General features: G+C 40.3%; 1 protein-coding gene across 1 annotated transcript in view; it reads left to right on the forward strand.

The window, feature by feature from the left end:
- The window catches only part of Dnah5 (dynein axonemal heavy chain 5), a 257,325-nt gene extending 245,832 nt beyond the window's left edge, over window positions 1-11,493 (forward strand). Inside the window, exon 79 of the mRNA XM_005356665.3 lies at window positions 9,548-11,493. Coding sequence (XP_005356722.2) covers window positions 9,548-9,699 — 152 coding nt within the window. The 3' untranslated portion in view covers window positions 9,700-11,493. The remainder of the gene's footprint in view (window positions 1-9,547) is intronic.
- Window positions 11,494-15,449: the final 3,956 nt, after the last annotated feature.

Here is a 15,449-nt window from a genome sequence, read left to right on the forward strand (position 1 = left end):
GTAGACATCATGAATCTCCTGCCTGAAACAGATGTAGGTTCGAATCTTGCCAGTAACCCACAGTCATGTGGTGATACACAGATTTAATAGAAAAGGGTTAATCAAGATGTGAGAGCTAGCCAATAAGAGGCTAGAGCTTATGGGCCAAGCAGTAATTTAATTAATACAATTTCTGTGTGGTTATATTTCAGGTGTAAGCTAGCCGGGCAGGACGGAACAAAGGGACCCCACTCTCTTACTACAGATTGGTGGCCAAAGTGGTAAACTAACTCCACGTAAAATCTGAGAGAGCTTCAAAAACAATATAGAGTTTAACATAGCTTCTTGCTGTTTACTGGCGGCTTGCCACAGCTGCTTTAAGAGAGATTTTCCTGATTCAGCTGTAGCTAAAAAAAAAAAGCCACACAGTTTTAAACCTCTGGCTTTCTGAGCTATGCTCCTAGAATGACCTCTGTCTCTTGCAGGAGACAGAGCATTCAGATGGGGTTTGTGAGTAAAGTGTTACCGTGTGCTTGGAAGGGGGGCCATTGTGCACCACGGCTCAGAGGCACAAGTGACTCAGAGGCACAAGCAGTTCCACCATGCTGGCAGTGCAATGCACATGGCTCAGAGGCACAAGCAAGTGCTCCAACCTGCTTAGCTTTCTCTGAAGTCCGTAACTATTTCTGAGCAAACAAACATTTGCTACCTGTTTCACATATATTAGCTATAACCTTAAATACTAGAAGACAAAGATAATTATGAACCAGATCTTGACCATAAGAACAAACAGTCTGGTCAAGAAGACCAATACAAACTAATACTAAAATATAATTAGAAAAATATTATGTTTGAGATGTGTTCAGAATGCTTAGGTAACTTAAAGGGGGGAAAAAAACCTCTGTCTAAGAGTTTAGGTTAGTAAGACTGATTCTGAGATGGGTCAAGAATGAGTACGGCTGGGAGCCAGAGAAAGACTTTTCTTGGTAGAGGAAAACAGCATGAGTTCATCCAGTCGTTCAGTGACTGTCTACCTGGTCCTTTACATCCGACCAAGGTCACTCTGCTGCTAAAGCTGCATCAGCAAAGACCAGACAGGATTCTCCTTCTAATGGAACTCAGTTTCGAAACTTGAGGGAGATACAAGAAGCAAATATTGTCAAGTCTTGTTACTTGCAGATTTGGTGTTTATACTTGAGGTTCTTCATAATACTGATGTCAATACTTGCAGTAATCCCTAGGTGTGCATAGAGAAGCACAATGTTTGAGCTGCTTAATAATCACCTTGGCTCCCAGGTGAGGCTGAGCATGGAGATTATTAGCCTTCTGGTTTGACTTATTATGCTATAAACAAATGCCATTTCCCATACTGCATTTTCTATTATTCTTCTGTATTAATATGTTAAATTATATATATCCAAAATTACATATATTTTTATCTTATATAGTTTACAAATATTGTATATATTATTATACATTATCACATAACATATATTATAAATAATTTGTTTTTCTGTTTGACGTGGCTGCCCTCAAGTATAGTACTGATGGACAACTTACCTTTCCAGGGATAGCAAGTCTCTGCAGTATAGATTATGGAGAAAAATGTATATATTAGGCAGACTTCTTTTAGGTGCAGCTGGTGGTGCTGTGATCTTGAATGCGAATGAATGAGCTGGATATATTATAAAGGAGATATCAAACAGAAAAACGTATAAGCAAGATTATGTATTGATTGGTTGATGACAAATGCTATATGCTCCGAGGTTTGCAGGAAACTAATCTGGCATTTCCTATAGGAGTAACAGCTCAGCGTTTGTTAATGTGCATTAATTATGGCTTTGAATGAGGTGACTACTGAGAATTGAACATAAGTGAATGCACAGATAGTTCTGGTTTATCTAAGGAGAGCACACACATGTCTTGCTGAATGTGAGATAATTTAAGAGTCCCGTGAGAAGAGGACACCGCTCTGAGTTTCAGAGACAAAACAGGCTCTGCTGACCTCTTGCAGCCCAAGGAAGCACGCAGAAGTATGAGGGAGCATTGGCTGTGTCCTGAATGAGGAAGAGAAAGATGGTGGATGTATACAGCTATGAATGGTGATGAAGGGGTGGGAACAAATCTGTAGGTATGCATGAGATCCCACAGTGCAGTAAGGGCACAGAACTGTGCAAGGGAGGTGATTGACATGGGATCAGGGTGGCAAGCGAGAGGGTGCCCAGGTATGAAGGTTGTGGTTGACTTCCAGATTTGAGATTTTTTTTTTTTGTATGTGAGTGTCATGAGTATGTTTTCTTTATGAAGATCAGTTTTTAAGAGATTCTTCAGGATGGAGATGAAGGGATTGTGAGAAGGAGGAAGGAAGAGAGTCCAGGAAGAGGTAACAGTGCACTTAGGAAAGTTGTAAAAGAATACAAGCAGAATTGTTAAGAGTGAAGTGGAAACATATAGAGTTAAGACAGAGGGAACCATATCCTTAGAATGACAGGTAAATAAAGGGAGGGAATTGAGGACAACTTCATGTTTTAGGGCATCAATTGCATATGTATCATGAATGTATGAATTACTTTATGTTGCTCTACTCATGTACTCTTCAAAAAGTAACTTAAGGAAGGAAGAGTTTATTTTTAGTTCATAGTTATGGAGGAAAAACATGATCACATTGGGGAGTCATGGAAGCAGGAGCATGATGCCAGCCTGGTATATAGGAAGCAGACCACATGGTAATTGGGAGTGGGAGAAGAGCCAGTCCATACAAGCCAGAGGCCAACCCCCAGTGACATACTTCCTCCATCAAGATTTCATCTCTTCAAGATCCCATAACCTTCTTAAACAACACCATCAACTGGGGACCAACTGTTCAAATATGTGACCCAGTGGGGACATTTCTCAAATCAGCACAGTGAACCTGGGTGACAGCATCTCTCAAACAGAGGGTGCAACCTCCAGAAGTGTGGGAAATGAGGTCACAGACTAGACAGCTGTGATGGAGGAAGGCCATTGGTTAATTAAATAAAGAAACTGCTTGCCCTGAGAGGTTAAAACGTAGGTGGGAGGAGTAAACAGAACAGAATGCTGGGAGGAAGAGGAAGTGAGGTCAGACTCGACAGCTCTCCTCTCGAGGGCAGACGCCTCAGAGAGACATGATGCTCCACTCTTGGGGGCAGAGGCGAGAGCTCTGCTCTCTGAGGCACACGCGATGAAGCTCCGACCCAGGATGGACGTAGGCTAGAATCTCCCTGGTAAGCCACCTTGTGGGCTACAGCAGATTATTAGAGATGGGCTAGTCCAGGTGCGAGAGTTAGCCTAGAAGAGGCTAGATAGAAATGGGGCAAGCAGTGATTAAAGAATACAGTTTCCGTGTAATTATTTCGGGGCATAAGCTAGCCAAGCAGCTGGGGTGCTGGGGACGCAGCCCCGCCACTCCTAATACAACACAGCTGTGGTCCATCTTAGAGAATGTTCCAAGAGCGTGTGGCACCCAACAGGGCTATGGGCATTGCTCGAGGGAAAGTTCTTCCAGGATTGAGGGAGAAACACGATCACAGCTGTGCCACAACCCTGTCCTATTTCAGTTTGTCACCATTCTGGAGTAGTGCAACCTGTCAAAAATGTATCTCTGATTACAGAGGGGTCAGATAGATATAAGAAATGTGATCCCACACATTCTTGCTGGTCCTCGAATCAAAATCAAGGCCAGCAGGATCATAGTACGACTTCTTGTAGCATCCAGGAGGGAAAGAAAGAGCTGTCTCAGGGGACCATCAGCATCTTTATACATTTTCAGGTACAGGAAAGTTCAGCTCTCCACCGTCCACTCTTGAACTCTGGTTTAACACTTGGTCAGCTAGAGAGTTTAGAATGATCCTGGAGATCTCTGTGAAAAAATATATTTCACTTTGACTAGAAATGCTAGATGGTGGTGAGGAGGAGGAAATGCAGGTCAGTCCACAAGATGAAATCTATATAGATATTTTTAAAAGCACAATATGGAGGAGCTGTGGATACGTTCGATACAGTTGTTCGTTAATGTTTAAGCACTAACTGTAACAATAGTGACAACATGAAAGAAAAATGAACACTTTCAGTTTTCCTTTTAATTTGTGTTGTGTACAAAACACCCTCAAACGTCGCTAGACATACCTTCTTTCCCTGCAATGACTCTAACAGTCTGTTATTCTTTCCTGCCCCATTCTTTAGTGTGCTCGGTCTCAGAGAATGTGAGCTCCTGTTAGCAGCAGAGTTTGGATGTCTGCCTTGGTTTGTCTGGCTTCAGAAGTGAACTCCTCTTGTTCTAGAAGTTTTTTTCTAAAGTTTAAATGTGACTTTAAAAAGATAGACTCACTCTGAAACATTTGCATTATCTACAGTGTTTAGGTGTACAACAAAGGAAGGAGTTTGTTCAAGCAGAAGATGGAGGTGAACGGGAGTTAGAAGAGAAAACTTGAATCTATTGAGGTCATTTTAGAGGTGGGGGGGGATTCTTTACCGGGTCTAGAAAACTGTGGGGTTTTCTAGGAAGACTTTACCTTGGAGGGTTCCTGTCCAAGGAGCCGTGAATTTCTCTGGGTGAGAACTAGTGCTTAAGGTATAAAGGAAGAGGCACCCACCAGAGAGAAACTGAACCCCAGGTGAGGGAGGTGAAGGCTCTCAGTACCCTGCTTGGCACATGTGTTGCTTTTTTGTGGCTGAACCTAGAGGAGTAAATACTCCTGACAGGGCTGAGATGAAATCCAGATGAGGCTTTATGATAGCTGGCTTTTGGGGTTGTCAGTCTTTGGCAGGAGTTTTTTTTTTAAATAGGAATATAAATAAAATATTATTTTTCCCAAAATATACTTTTGAAAGCTTGCTTCATCATATCATCCTCTCTACTCAAGGTGTTGTGAAGACATGTTCCTCATAAAAAGAGAGAGCTGTCCTCCCTATAGTGAGTCAGGTGCTATTTTTCTTTCCTTGCGACCAAACTGTAAAATCCACAACAATTAGACATTGAGCATCTCAGCATGAACATAACGCAGTGATAATTTCATAATACTGGCAATCCTTTGTTATTTAATAACAAATTTTCCAAGGCGGCTGTGCCTGTCCTGCTGGGCATTAGACAGTTCTGAGACTCATTAGCAGCAGGCAAGGGGCGGAGGGTAAAACAAGCAGAGGGAAAGGAAATCAGTTTCAAGGTACTGAAAAATAAAATACAAGTCAATTCTTTTTTCTTTCTTTGCTTTAGCAGATGTAGGTGGAAGCTTGTTTTGCTTTCTGGTTGAAGAGACGTGTATTTGCTAATGGAAAATTTAACACTCCTATTGCTGCTTTCATGGTGAACCATTTCATTTCATTCTGATAACTAAATAACGTTCTAATTGAGATATAGAAATGTGTCATCCTTAATGACCAAAGAACACTCCAAGTGTAGCACTTTCAAATTGGAATTCTCAGTTAATAGTGTTTACATTAATACGGAAGGTAATTTATCACTTTACAACAAAGTGGCTACAGAAGTGCAGAAACAAGACTGATTTATCTATTCCCAAAGGGGAGAGATCTGGACATTTGTTTTAACAATATGCGAACAGCTTATTCTTAAGTTTAATTGTTCAAGGTTCTCATGAGGACATCACAGAAAAACACTAACGTTTTATGGGATTCTTCAAACTGGGGAATCTATGTACACAAACTAGATTCTCAAAGGAAGCTGTGACGGGGCAGATATAGGAGAAAAATGTGCCGCTGTGTAGAATCACTTACGTGGGCAGAAGGTTGCATCCAAACCAACCTCAAGGCTGTAGCTAAAAGGAGCTGGAGGGAGCACAGGGGTTGTACACTTGGGGGATTATGGCAAGACTCTGCTGAGCACATAGTGGGGTTTGATGGTGGTTTCAGGACTGCTGAAGTTCAGGAGGCTATTTCCTGCCAGATCAATGTGTTTCTCTCAGTGTGCCTTGATCCACTGTCGTTCTCATCCAAGACTGTGAAGACGCAGGTGTGAGGGAAAGCCACACAAGGCGACCGAGAGGCCACCTCCTGACTCCTGAGCCCCACAGTGATTAATTCACTTCTAGTTTATAAACATAGACCTCGGTCAAGAAAACGGGAAGTGTCAGTCTAGGGAAATTCTCTTAGTGAAAGGTGAAATTGTTGTAGGTAAGTCTGTGTGTGCATGAGTGCATGGGTGTGCATAAATGTGCATGCATGTGTGTGTGCACACATATGTATACATTCATCGGAGTGCATGCATGTGTGCACATGCATATGTGTGCATGTGTGTGCATGCATACACGAATGTACATGTGTGTATACATGTTTGCATGTGTGTGCATGAATGTTCACGCATGTTTGGGAACATACCTGTGTGAACATGGTAATGTGTGTGCATACATGTGTATTGAGGGGAGACCAGAAAAAGCAAATGACACATTGTAGGCATATGTGACATCCAGAGTATGTACTATAATGGATATTCACACAATTATCTTATTTAAACTTCACAACAAATCTATAAAACGTTATTTCCTCCCTTTCAAGATGGGGAAATTGAAGTTTCAAGTTGTTAGTTTTGCCAATGACTGTGGCTACGAAGCAGCAGTGCTGCAGCCTGATGTGTGCAAAGCCTAGTAGTATGGCTTTCGAGTATGCCACAAGCTGAACTAGGGAATCAGATTTTCTCCACGTCATCATTGTCATCATCACATCTTCCTGCAAAGACCAGGAGGCAGCCACTCATGACACATGCCAAGTTTTGCAAAGAATAGAAGCCTAGTGGGCTGCGAGCCCTGCTGGCCAGGTCTGATGCTCAGCTTGCCAAGAAGGCTTCAGGATCTTGGAGAAATATCTCAATTCCTCATGTTTCAGCTTTCTAATCTGTGACGTGGGAAAGGTCCTGACTTAATAAAGTATCCACAGAAGAGTTGTTGAAATAACCCAACTGACAATGTTGAGAACTTAGGAGAAGGCACAAAATTAAACAATTGTATTAGTATTATTATCATTACCATTTTAAATCACACGATTTTATGTGACTTTTAAAACATAGTAGAAAGAAGTGACACTGATGGAGTAAAATGTCTAGTAACCTGGATGTTAGCAACAGCGAGGTCAAGTAAAGGAACGGCTTAAAGACTGTGGGCTTGGTTACTTTGGATATTTTAGTAATAAATGTAGTGTGTATGAATGAATGCATGGGTTAGATAAGGGAGGTAAGTGACTAGAAAATAGGCTTTCTTCAAGGCATTTTATTAAAATATCTAGGATCCTAAAGTGTGGAGTCTGCCAGTTTTCATGCCCCCATCTGTTTTCTAGAACCCCAAGGCTTGAAACATATGTAACTAAGCTGCTTTCCCTGAACATTTGTCTTCAGAGTTAGTTGTCTAAGCAGGGAATTGGGCACACACAATCTGTTTCTGTGGTAGCATTTTCACTATGAAATTATATTTTGGGTGATTTCTAATCCTGTTGCAGACGCTTGCTGCATGCTGTGACTTGGCGTGTACATTCAGTTAAGAAGCATTTAAAAATAAATAAAATTGGATAAACATTTCAGAGAATTGTTTTTCTTTGCTTACTAAAATTACTCTATTATTTTATAATTTCTTTTTGGAATTAAAATCCAAGTAATCAAATACTGTACAAGGTATAATTATTATAATTATCATTAAACTCAGAGGTAAAACTCTAATGCTTTTTTTCAAGGATTATAAAATGGCTGTTAATCAAATTTATAACAAGAGCAATTAGTTGTATATTGTGTGGATGTTTATAGGTTTTAGAATTAAAGCATTTAAACATATCTGTTAGTATAGTTAATATTCTGTGATTCATTATCAGATATTTACTTGTTCAGAGCTTTATACACACACACACACATACACACACACTGTCTTGGCATTCTTCACATCTTTCCAATAGTGCAGTTACTATTATCCTAACATTAGCTAGAGAATTCTGAATTAGTTATTATATTACTTTTGATTATTTAATGATGACTTTCATGAAATTAAGTACATGAAGGGCTTTTAAACACTATAACACATATGACTTGGTTGTTACAGCACCAGGTTGTCAACCTTGATACCACATATGCTTTTGATCTGGATAACTCTGTTGTAGGGTGTTATTCTTAGAATTAGAAGATGTTTGTAGCATCCCAGCATCTACTCACTAGATACTAAGCAAGTCTATAGTTGTGATGACCATAAATGTCCTGTTGTCTGCTAAGGGTAGGATCACCTCTGGTTCTGAGTCACTACTTCAGAATATTTATATTGAGACATACATAGCACATACTAAACTATTAATAATCCTTCAAGATAATTTATAATGAATAGTTAAAACAGATAGGTAGGTGAAGTTTCTGTTGTGTTAATTAAGGAGATGTTAACTTTTGCTCGTACCGTGCTTTTGTAGTTTGTTAGGGAGTGAGAGTCGTTTCAGTGCCCAGCTTCATTAAGCTAAAGCACGAAGGCCAAGTTCCACTTTCATGACACATGGTTCCATCTCATTAGTCACAGGAGGGTCGTCTACGCTCCATGAGCTTGCCAGAGCCTTGGTGTGGGTGAAAACTTTTGTTTGCGAAGGTTCTAGAGTCTCAATGAGCACATAGAACACACCACTTCCAGAAACGAAAGTTAGACAGACATGAAGATAAACCACTGCTGTGGGCAGAGTGGATTTCATAAGAAGCTAACGGAGCTTGAATTCCCAGGTCAAATTAGTATTTGTAAACATTCACACCTTTTCTTAAAGAGGGCTGATATAACTTGTATAAATTTAGTGCTCCTCACAGTTGGCTCTGTCTGTGATCACTGGTCTATTGGTATGTCCTGGACTGGGGGAAAAGAGAGCCTGTGGATGATTTATGGAAGATCTTCGAAGGATGGACACATGTACAAGGACTTCATAGACGCTAGTTGTTTCAGAAGTTGCATTTAGCCCTATACTCTGAAAAGGGAGGACTGAGTCTCACAGACTGTGCTGGTTCTTTGTTTCCCAATTCTCTCCAGGGAAAACGGAATCTTGTGGCCATGGCTGTTTCTCAGTTTCCCAGCTATTTTTAGTCCTTTTCTTACACAGGAAATTCACAACGTTTTGTTTGGCTGGGGTATTCCATCTCCTGTAATTTAAATGTGATGTAAATGACAGCACAGAAGGTTGAAAATTTGAATGTAAATAACTAATGGCGATAAAGAAAATGCTGTACAAAGCGGTTAAAAATGGATAGATCCTGAAGGGGAAGCAGGCACCCAAGACTTGAGTAATTGAGGTCAAGAGGAATTGGTGGAAAGGAATGCCAAATTCATGCAGAGAGAAAGAGAAAGAATTTAAGTGGAAGTTGTCAAGGTCATTGGTGAGAGAATAATAATGCCAACGCGAGGCTGGATGTCTTACTTTAGCTGGTGTGATAGTGTTCACCACATGCAGGGATCCTATGATCTCAGAGGGTAGTTCTTCATTTTATTAATTTTGACTGTCATTGGAATGACTTCCATTATAAGCTTGGCACTGTACTCTGAAATGCTTCACTTCAAAATTAACCAGATTCCTTTCTGCTTCGAATTGTGTTTTGTAGCTGCAAGAGATCCCCGGTTGTACTGCTGCCCCATCTACAAGAAGCCAGTTCGAACAGATTTGAACTACATCGCTGCTGTGGACCTCAAGACAGTCCAGGCCCCCGAACACTGGGTTCTCCGTGGGGTCGCCCTTCTCTGTGATGTCAAGTAATAGAAATGCACAGTCCAAGTGATTTTAATCTTTATCTCTCTGTCAGTGCTGGACGTGCATAAATCAGACAGTGTGTGTGTGTGTGTGTGTGTGTGTGTGTGTGTGTGTGTGTATGTGTGTGTGTGTGTGTGAGATTAATGAGGAAGCCCTGCCCCACACAGTTCTTAGGATGCTTAGTTGTATTTTACTTGTGTTGTTATTGGTAACTGACTCTTGCACCTATTTGAAAAATACTTATTGATTTAAAAGCATAATTAAGCCAGGCGGTGGTGGCACATGCCTTTAATCCCAACACTCGGGAGGCAGAGGCAGTCGGATCTCTGTGAGTTTGAGGCCAGCCTGGTCTAGAAAGAGCTAGTGCCACGACAGAAACCAAAAGCTACGGAGAAACCCTGTCTCGAAAAATCAAAAAAAATAAAATAAAATAAAAGCATAATTAACAGCCTCCTAATGAGTTGTGGGCATCAAATCTCTAACCATGTATCCTTTTCTCATTTCCATCTGAAGCCTATGTTAAGCAATTGCCATTCCCTCTCAGGGACTGCTTCTCTGATAATGTAGTTCTTGTAGCAGCCAGGTCCTCTAAGGTAACATGGGAAGCCTGTGACAATTCTGTTTCTATTGCCTTTTGCCTTTTGGTCAGGTCAGGAGACTTATTTTCTAGACTTCAAGCAGCTAATTAAAAGATCTTTCACAAAATAATAGGAAATGGAAGACAGATTAAGATTGTAAATAGACAACACAGGTGAACCTGGAGTGCAAACTCATAGAGCAACATTAGGTCTCACTTATAATCACTAACAGGATACTGATGGATGTCTAACAAAAAAAGTGTGGTGTCTGTCCTCGTGATATGCTCATGGATTGTTAGAACAATGTAAATGGATGCAAAATTTCTATAAAACAATTTAAACAGAGAAAGAAGCATAAAAACATTCACACTCTTTGATTCTTATTGCTCTGTACCAAGCGGGCAAAGCCACTGAAGGCAAAGTTAAGATATAAAGTTGTATTTAGTAGACAAAATAAAGGGACCTGCTCCAAATGTTCAATATAAAACTATGATAACAGAAGCCAGGAGGTATTAGGTAACTATGGAATGTAGTATTGGAGAGTTCATTAGAAGAAAATGACATGCATAATGATAAATGAAAGATACAATTTACAAAATATTGATCTCTCTATGATTACAGCTATGAAATAAGTTTGGATGTAGACAAAAATTAGATAACAATATGGAAAGTTCAAACCAGGTGTTATGGAATAATAAATATAGCAGTATTTTAAAAATGTAATGCTTAGAAGGGAGGAGCAAAGCCTGTAGAAGAAGGTGTGTGGGAATCCAAAATGACTTTTATTAATTAGGAAAATTATTTCCAAGGAATCCTTCATTTATTTTTGTTTTAAGTTCTGGCTATAAATGACCTTCCATGTCACCTATGATGTATTGATTAGGGAACTTGATCAGCATTTTAATTAGAATTGTGGTTTAGCTATTGGTCTGATTAACTGCAGCTTCTTCTGAGGTAATGGCTTTCCTGTGTGTGTAGTGAGTGCAGAGGCTCTCTGTTCCTCACCAGGTGCAGATCTGGGATCAGCATCATTGTTTTATGCTCATTGTGCTGTGTAGTGTGTGTGACTCCTGATCATGGGTGGCACTTCTCCTGTTTGAAGAGCTTCTTTTGTATGGATTATTATATCAGTTAATGCTTGAGATTTGTGACTTACTGATTACATTATTTTTTAAAAGATAGTAAAAACTAGAATGTGATGCAAATTAATAAAAGATTCTTAGTAAATGTGCAAATTTGGATTGTTTATTGTTTTCTGAAAGGGGATAACTGCTATTAGGTACCCAGAAAAATGTTTTCAAAACTGTACTTTATCAAATTTGAAAACTGATAATTCACGCTGGGCGGCAGTGGCTTGCGCCTTTAATCCCAGCACTCGGGAGGCAGAGGCCACTGGATCTCTGTGAGTTCAAGGCCAGTCTGGTTTACAAGAGCTAGTTCCAAGGTAGGACAGAGAAACCCTGTATTGAAAAAAAAGAAAAAAGAAAACAACAACAACAACAAAAGAAAATTGATAAGTCATGTAACTTTATTATGCAACCTGTTGGTATAGATGTGTAAGGTCCAGAGAGACAAAATAGAAAGGGACACTATACCAACAATTATAAATGCTTGAAATGAACTTACACATAGCCTTGAAGCCAGGGTGAGCCACAGGCCCCTTCCTGTCTGACTGTTCTGGTTCTATCCCATCTCCTCCTGCTGATGGGAAAGTGTGCGACTTTCTGAATCAGATATCCGAGCAAGAACAAAATGGTTGTGTCTTCTGACAGCCTAGGATGTAATATAAAGTACTGCATGGGATCTGCATCATTGCGGAGTGATAGAGCCATCTTAGTCATCTGTCTCACTACTGAGTGCAGTGATAGTTCATTTGTATTTTAATAAATAAAACTTGACTGAAGATTAGAGAGTTAAACAGCCACGTTGGTCAGCCATACAGATCAGGAAGTGGTGGCACACAGCTTTAATCCCAGTAGCCAAACTAGTTAGTCTTAGATGCCCAGTGGTAATAGTACACACCTTTAATCCCAGCACCAGAGAGGAATATAAAATGGGAGGAGACAGCTCTCACCATTCTGAGGATTTGTGGAGGAAGGATCGCTATTTTGGTCTGAGGTAGAGGTAAGTGTCAGTGGCTGGATGTTTTGCTTTTCTGATCTTCAGGTTGAACCCCAATATCTGTCTCTGGGTTTTTATTATTTGTACTACAACTGAGTTATTTAAAATGTATTTATTTCACAGCACCTGTGTGTTAGACCCCTCTGCTTCTCTGGAGCTATGATTGCCCCAACAGATGTAGATGCTGGAAACAAGTAATTATTTAGGCAAGTAACTATATATAATCTCAATTTTAGAGCAGATATCATGACATATGCAGGCTGTATAGAAAGTGATGTCAAGATTGTGAGTTAAGGAATGTAAAGGACGCCACATATACAAATGACAAAGGCTGGCAGAATTCTCATTCTATCACGGATAGTAAACAGATGCCACATTATCATGATCATATTTTTAATTTTTGTTTTGTATTGGTGGTTTGAACACAGTGTTTTGGGGATGCTTGGCAAGGGATCTTCACTGCGTTGTACCCCCATACACTTACTATTTGTTTCTAGGTGTGTAGAACAGGACTGAAGTGTTCCTAAAAGCTGGACCGCAGCTGTGTGCTCTTCCCTGTCTGATGTGCAAATCTGCCCCATCCCCCAAAGTTCTTCCCTGGTTCTCTTTATCTCTTATGCTAATTACAACCCTTTGTTGATACTCAGGGCAGTTAGAAACATTTTAGAGTTAGACAATGGTAACATTTTCTTAATAAAGCACCTTTTCATTCAGAGGCAGACATCATTTCTCACACAGTAACCTCTCTGAGCTTCATTTCAAGGGTCTGTCCATGAAAAGTAAATCAACCTAGAATTAGAGAGATCGTGTCCCCATCAGGTGACAACAAAGAGCTATGTGTTCCTGAACATCTTCTCCACTCTGGATACTATTAGCCTCAGGTGACCTTTTATCACTGGGCCATGTAAAGGCTTGAATCAGAGTGCCCCCCCACTAGACTCATATGTGAATACCTGGACCCCAGTTGGTGGAACTGCTTGGGAGGGAGTAAGGGGTGAGATTCTGTTGGAGGATCTGTGTTGCAAGGTATGGCCTTTGAGGATCCAAAGGTCCATGCCACTCCCAATTAGCTCTTTCTCTGTTTCCTGTTTGTGAATCAGGATGTAAGCTCTCATCCTAGAGTCCTGCCTACCTGCCCGATGCCATGCTTCCTGTTATCCTGGTCATGGACTGGATCCCCCTGAAGCTGTAAGTCCTCAATAAACTTCTGTAAGTTGCCTTGGTTATGGTGTCTTGTCACAGTGATAGAAAAGTAACTAAGACAGACTTGAGGGTCATGGGGTTGGCTGTTGCGAAGAGAGGCCAGATTGTGCTACTATCTGTCTATTTTTGAGTAATGTGAAGACTTTGGGACCCTGGACTAGGAACATGGTTTAATGCTATAGGCAGTAAAAAAATAATGACATCTTGAAATTTGCAGGCAAATGGAAGGATCTACAAAAAACTATATTGAGTGAGGTAACCTAGACCTAGAAAGACAAATATAATATATACTCAATTATAAGTGGCTTTTAGACATAAAGCAGAGATAAAACAGTCTATAGGCCACAACCCCAGGGAAACTAGATAACAAAGAGGACCCTAAGAGAGACATATGTGACTCTATGTAGGAAGGAGAAAAAGACAAGATCTCTTGAGTAAATCATGAGCACAGGGGATCATGGGAGAGGGTAGAAAGGGAGGGGAGGAAAGGAGGGGAGTGGAGAGAAATGTGTAGTACAACGAAAACAATAAAAAAGATAATAAAATCATAAAAAATCAAAATTGGGAGTGTGGAGGTCACAGGGAGAGGGTAGAAGGGGAGATGGGAAGAAGGAAGGAGGGTGGAGAAAAATGTATATAGCTCAATAAAAGCAATAAAATTGTTATCATTAAACATTTATTTGAAGTTTCAGAATAATATAAAACTAGATGTCAGTACATAATGATTTAAAGATTTGGTGACATGAAAATTTTTTAGGAAAGTTATAAATATGTTATAACTTTATGTATATATTATATATGATTTTGAGCAATGTTCTCAAAATGAATGCTTCCCAAAAATCTGCAATGCTGTGTTTTTTTTATTTATTTTTTCTGAAATGCTCCTAATGAGGTACATAATTACCTTTCTAATTTAAATAGTTCTTTTGCAGGAGTGAATTCAAAGTATATTGTGTAATTGCTTACCTTTGGTTACTAGTCATGACCAGCAGCACATTAGAATAATGCTTCTAAAGCTTCTTATGGTAAAAATTGGTATCTTTGTATTCACAATACGTTCCTCCACATTGGATAAATGGTTTGAGAAATCCACAAACGAGTCGATTTTGAAACCATAAAGAGATCAGACCACACACTCTTGAGTTCTATGCATTTTAGTCTATTGATTGGCATGGAGTGTGCCTAGTAGATACTTAACATCTGTCATACATAACTCAAAAGGAGGAGGAGGATGGAGGAAGGTCATTGGTTAAAAAATAAAGAAACTGCTTGGCCCTGATAGCTTAGAACATAGGTTGGTGGAGTAAACAGAACAGAATGCTGGGAGGAAGAGGAAGTGAGGTAAGATGCCTTAGACAGATGCAATGCTCCCCTCTCCCGACCCAGGATGGACGTAGGCTAGAATCTTCCCGGTGAGCGCACCTTGGGGTGCTACACACATTATTAGAAATGGGCTAGTCCAGGTGTGAGGGTTAGCCGAGAAGAGGCTAGATATAATGGGCCAAGCAGTGTTTAAAAGAATACAGTTTGAGCCGGGCGATGGTGGCGCACGCCTTTAATCCCAGCACTCGGGAGGCAGAGGCAGGCGGATCTCTGTGAGTTCGAGACCAGCCTGGCCTACAGAGCGAGTTCCAGGACAGGCTCAAAAGCCACAGAGAAACCCTGTCTCGAAAAACCAAAAAAAAAAAAAAAAAATACAGTTTGTGTGTTGTTATTTTGGGTAAAGCTAGGGGGTGGTGGGAGCTGGGTGGCGGAATGCAGCCCCGCAGCTCCTACTACAGGAGGGTAGTAGAAAATTCAAGGTCAGCTTTAGAACCAGATTAGTTATTTGATATAAGAAATCGAGTCCTCAAA

Source organism: Microtus ochrogaster, chromosome 19 (genome assembly GCF_000317375.1).
Source record: "Microtus ochrogaster isolate Prairie Vole_2 chromosome 19, MicOch1.0, whole genome shotgun sequence".
Taxonomy (NCBI): domain Eukaryota; kingdom Metazoa; phylum Chordata; class Mammalia; order Rodentia; family Cricetidae; genus Microtus; species Microtus ochrogaster.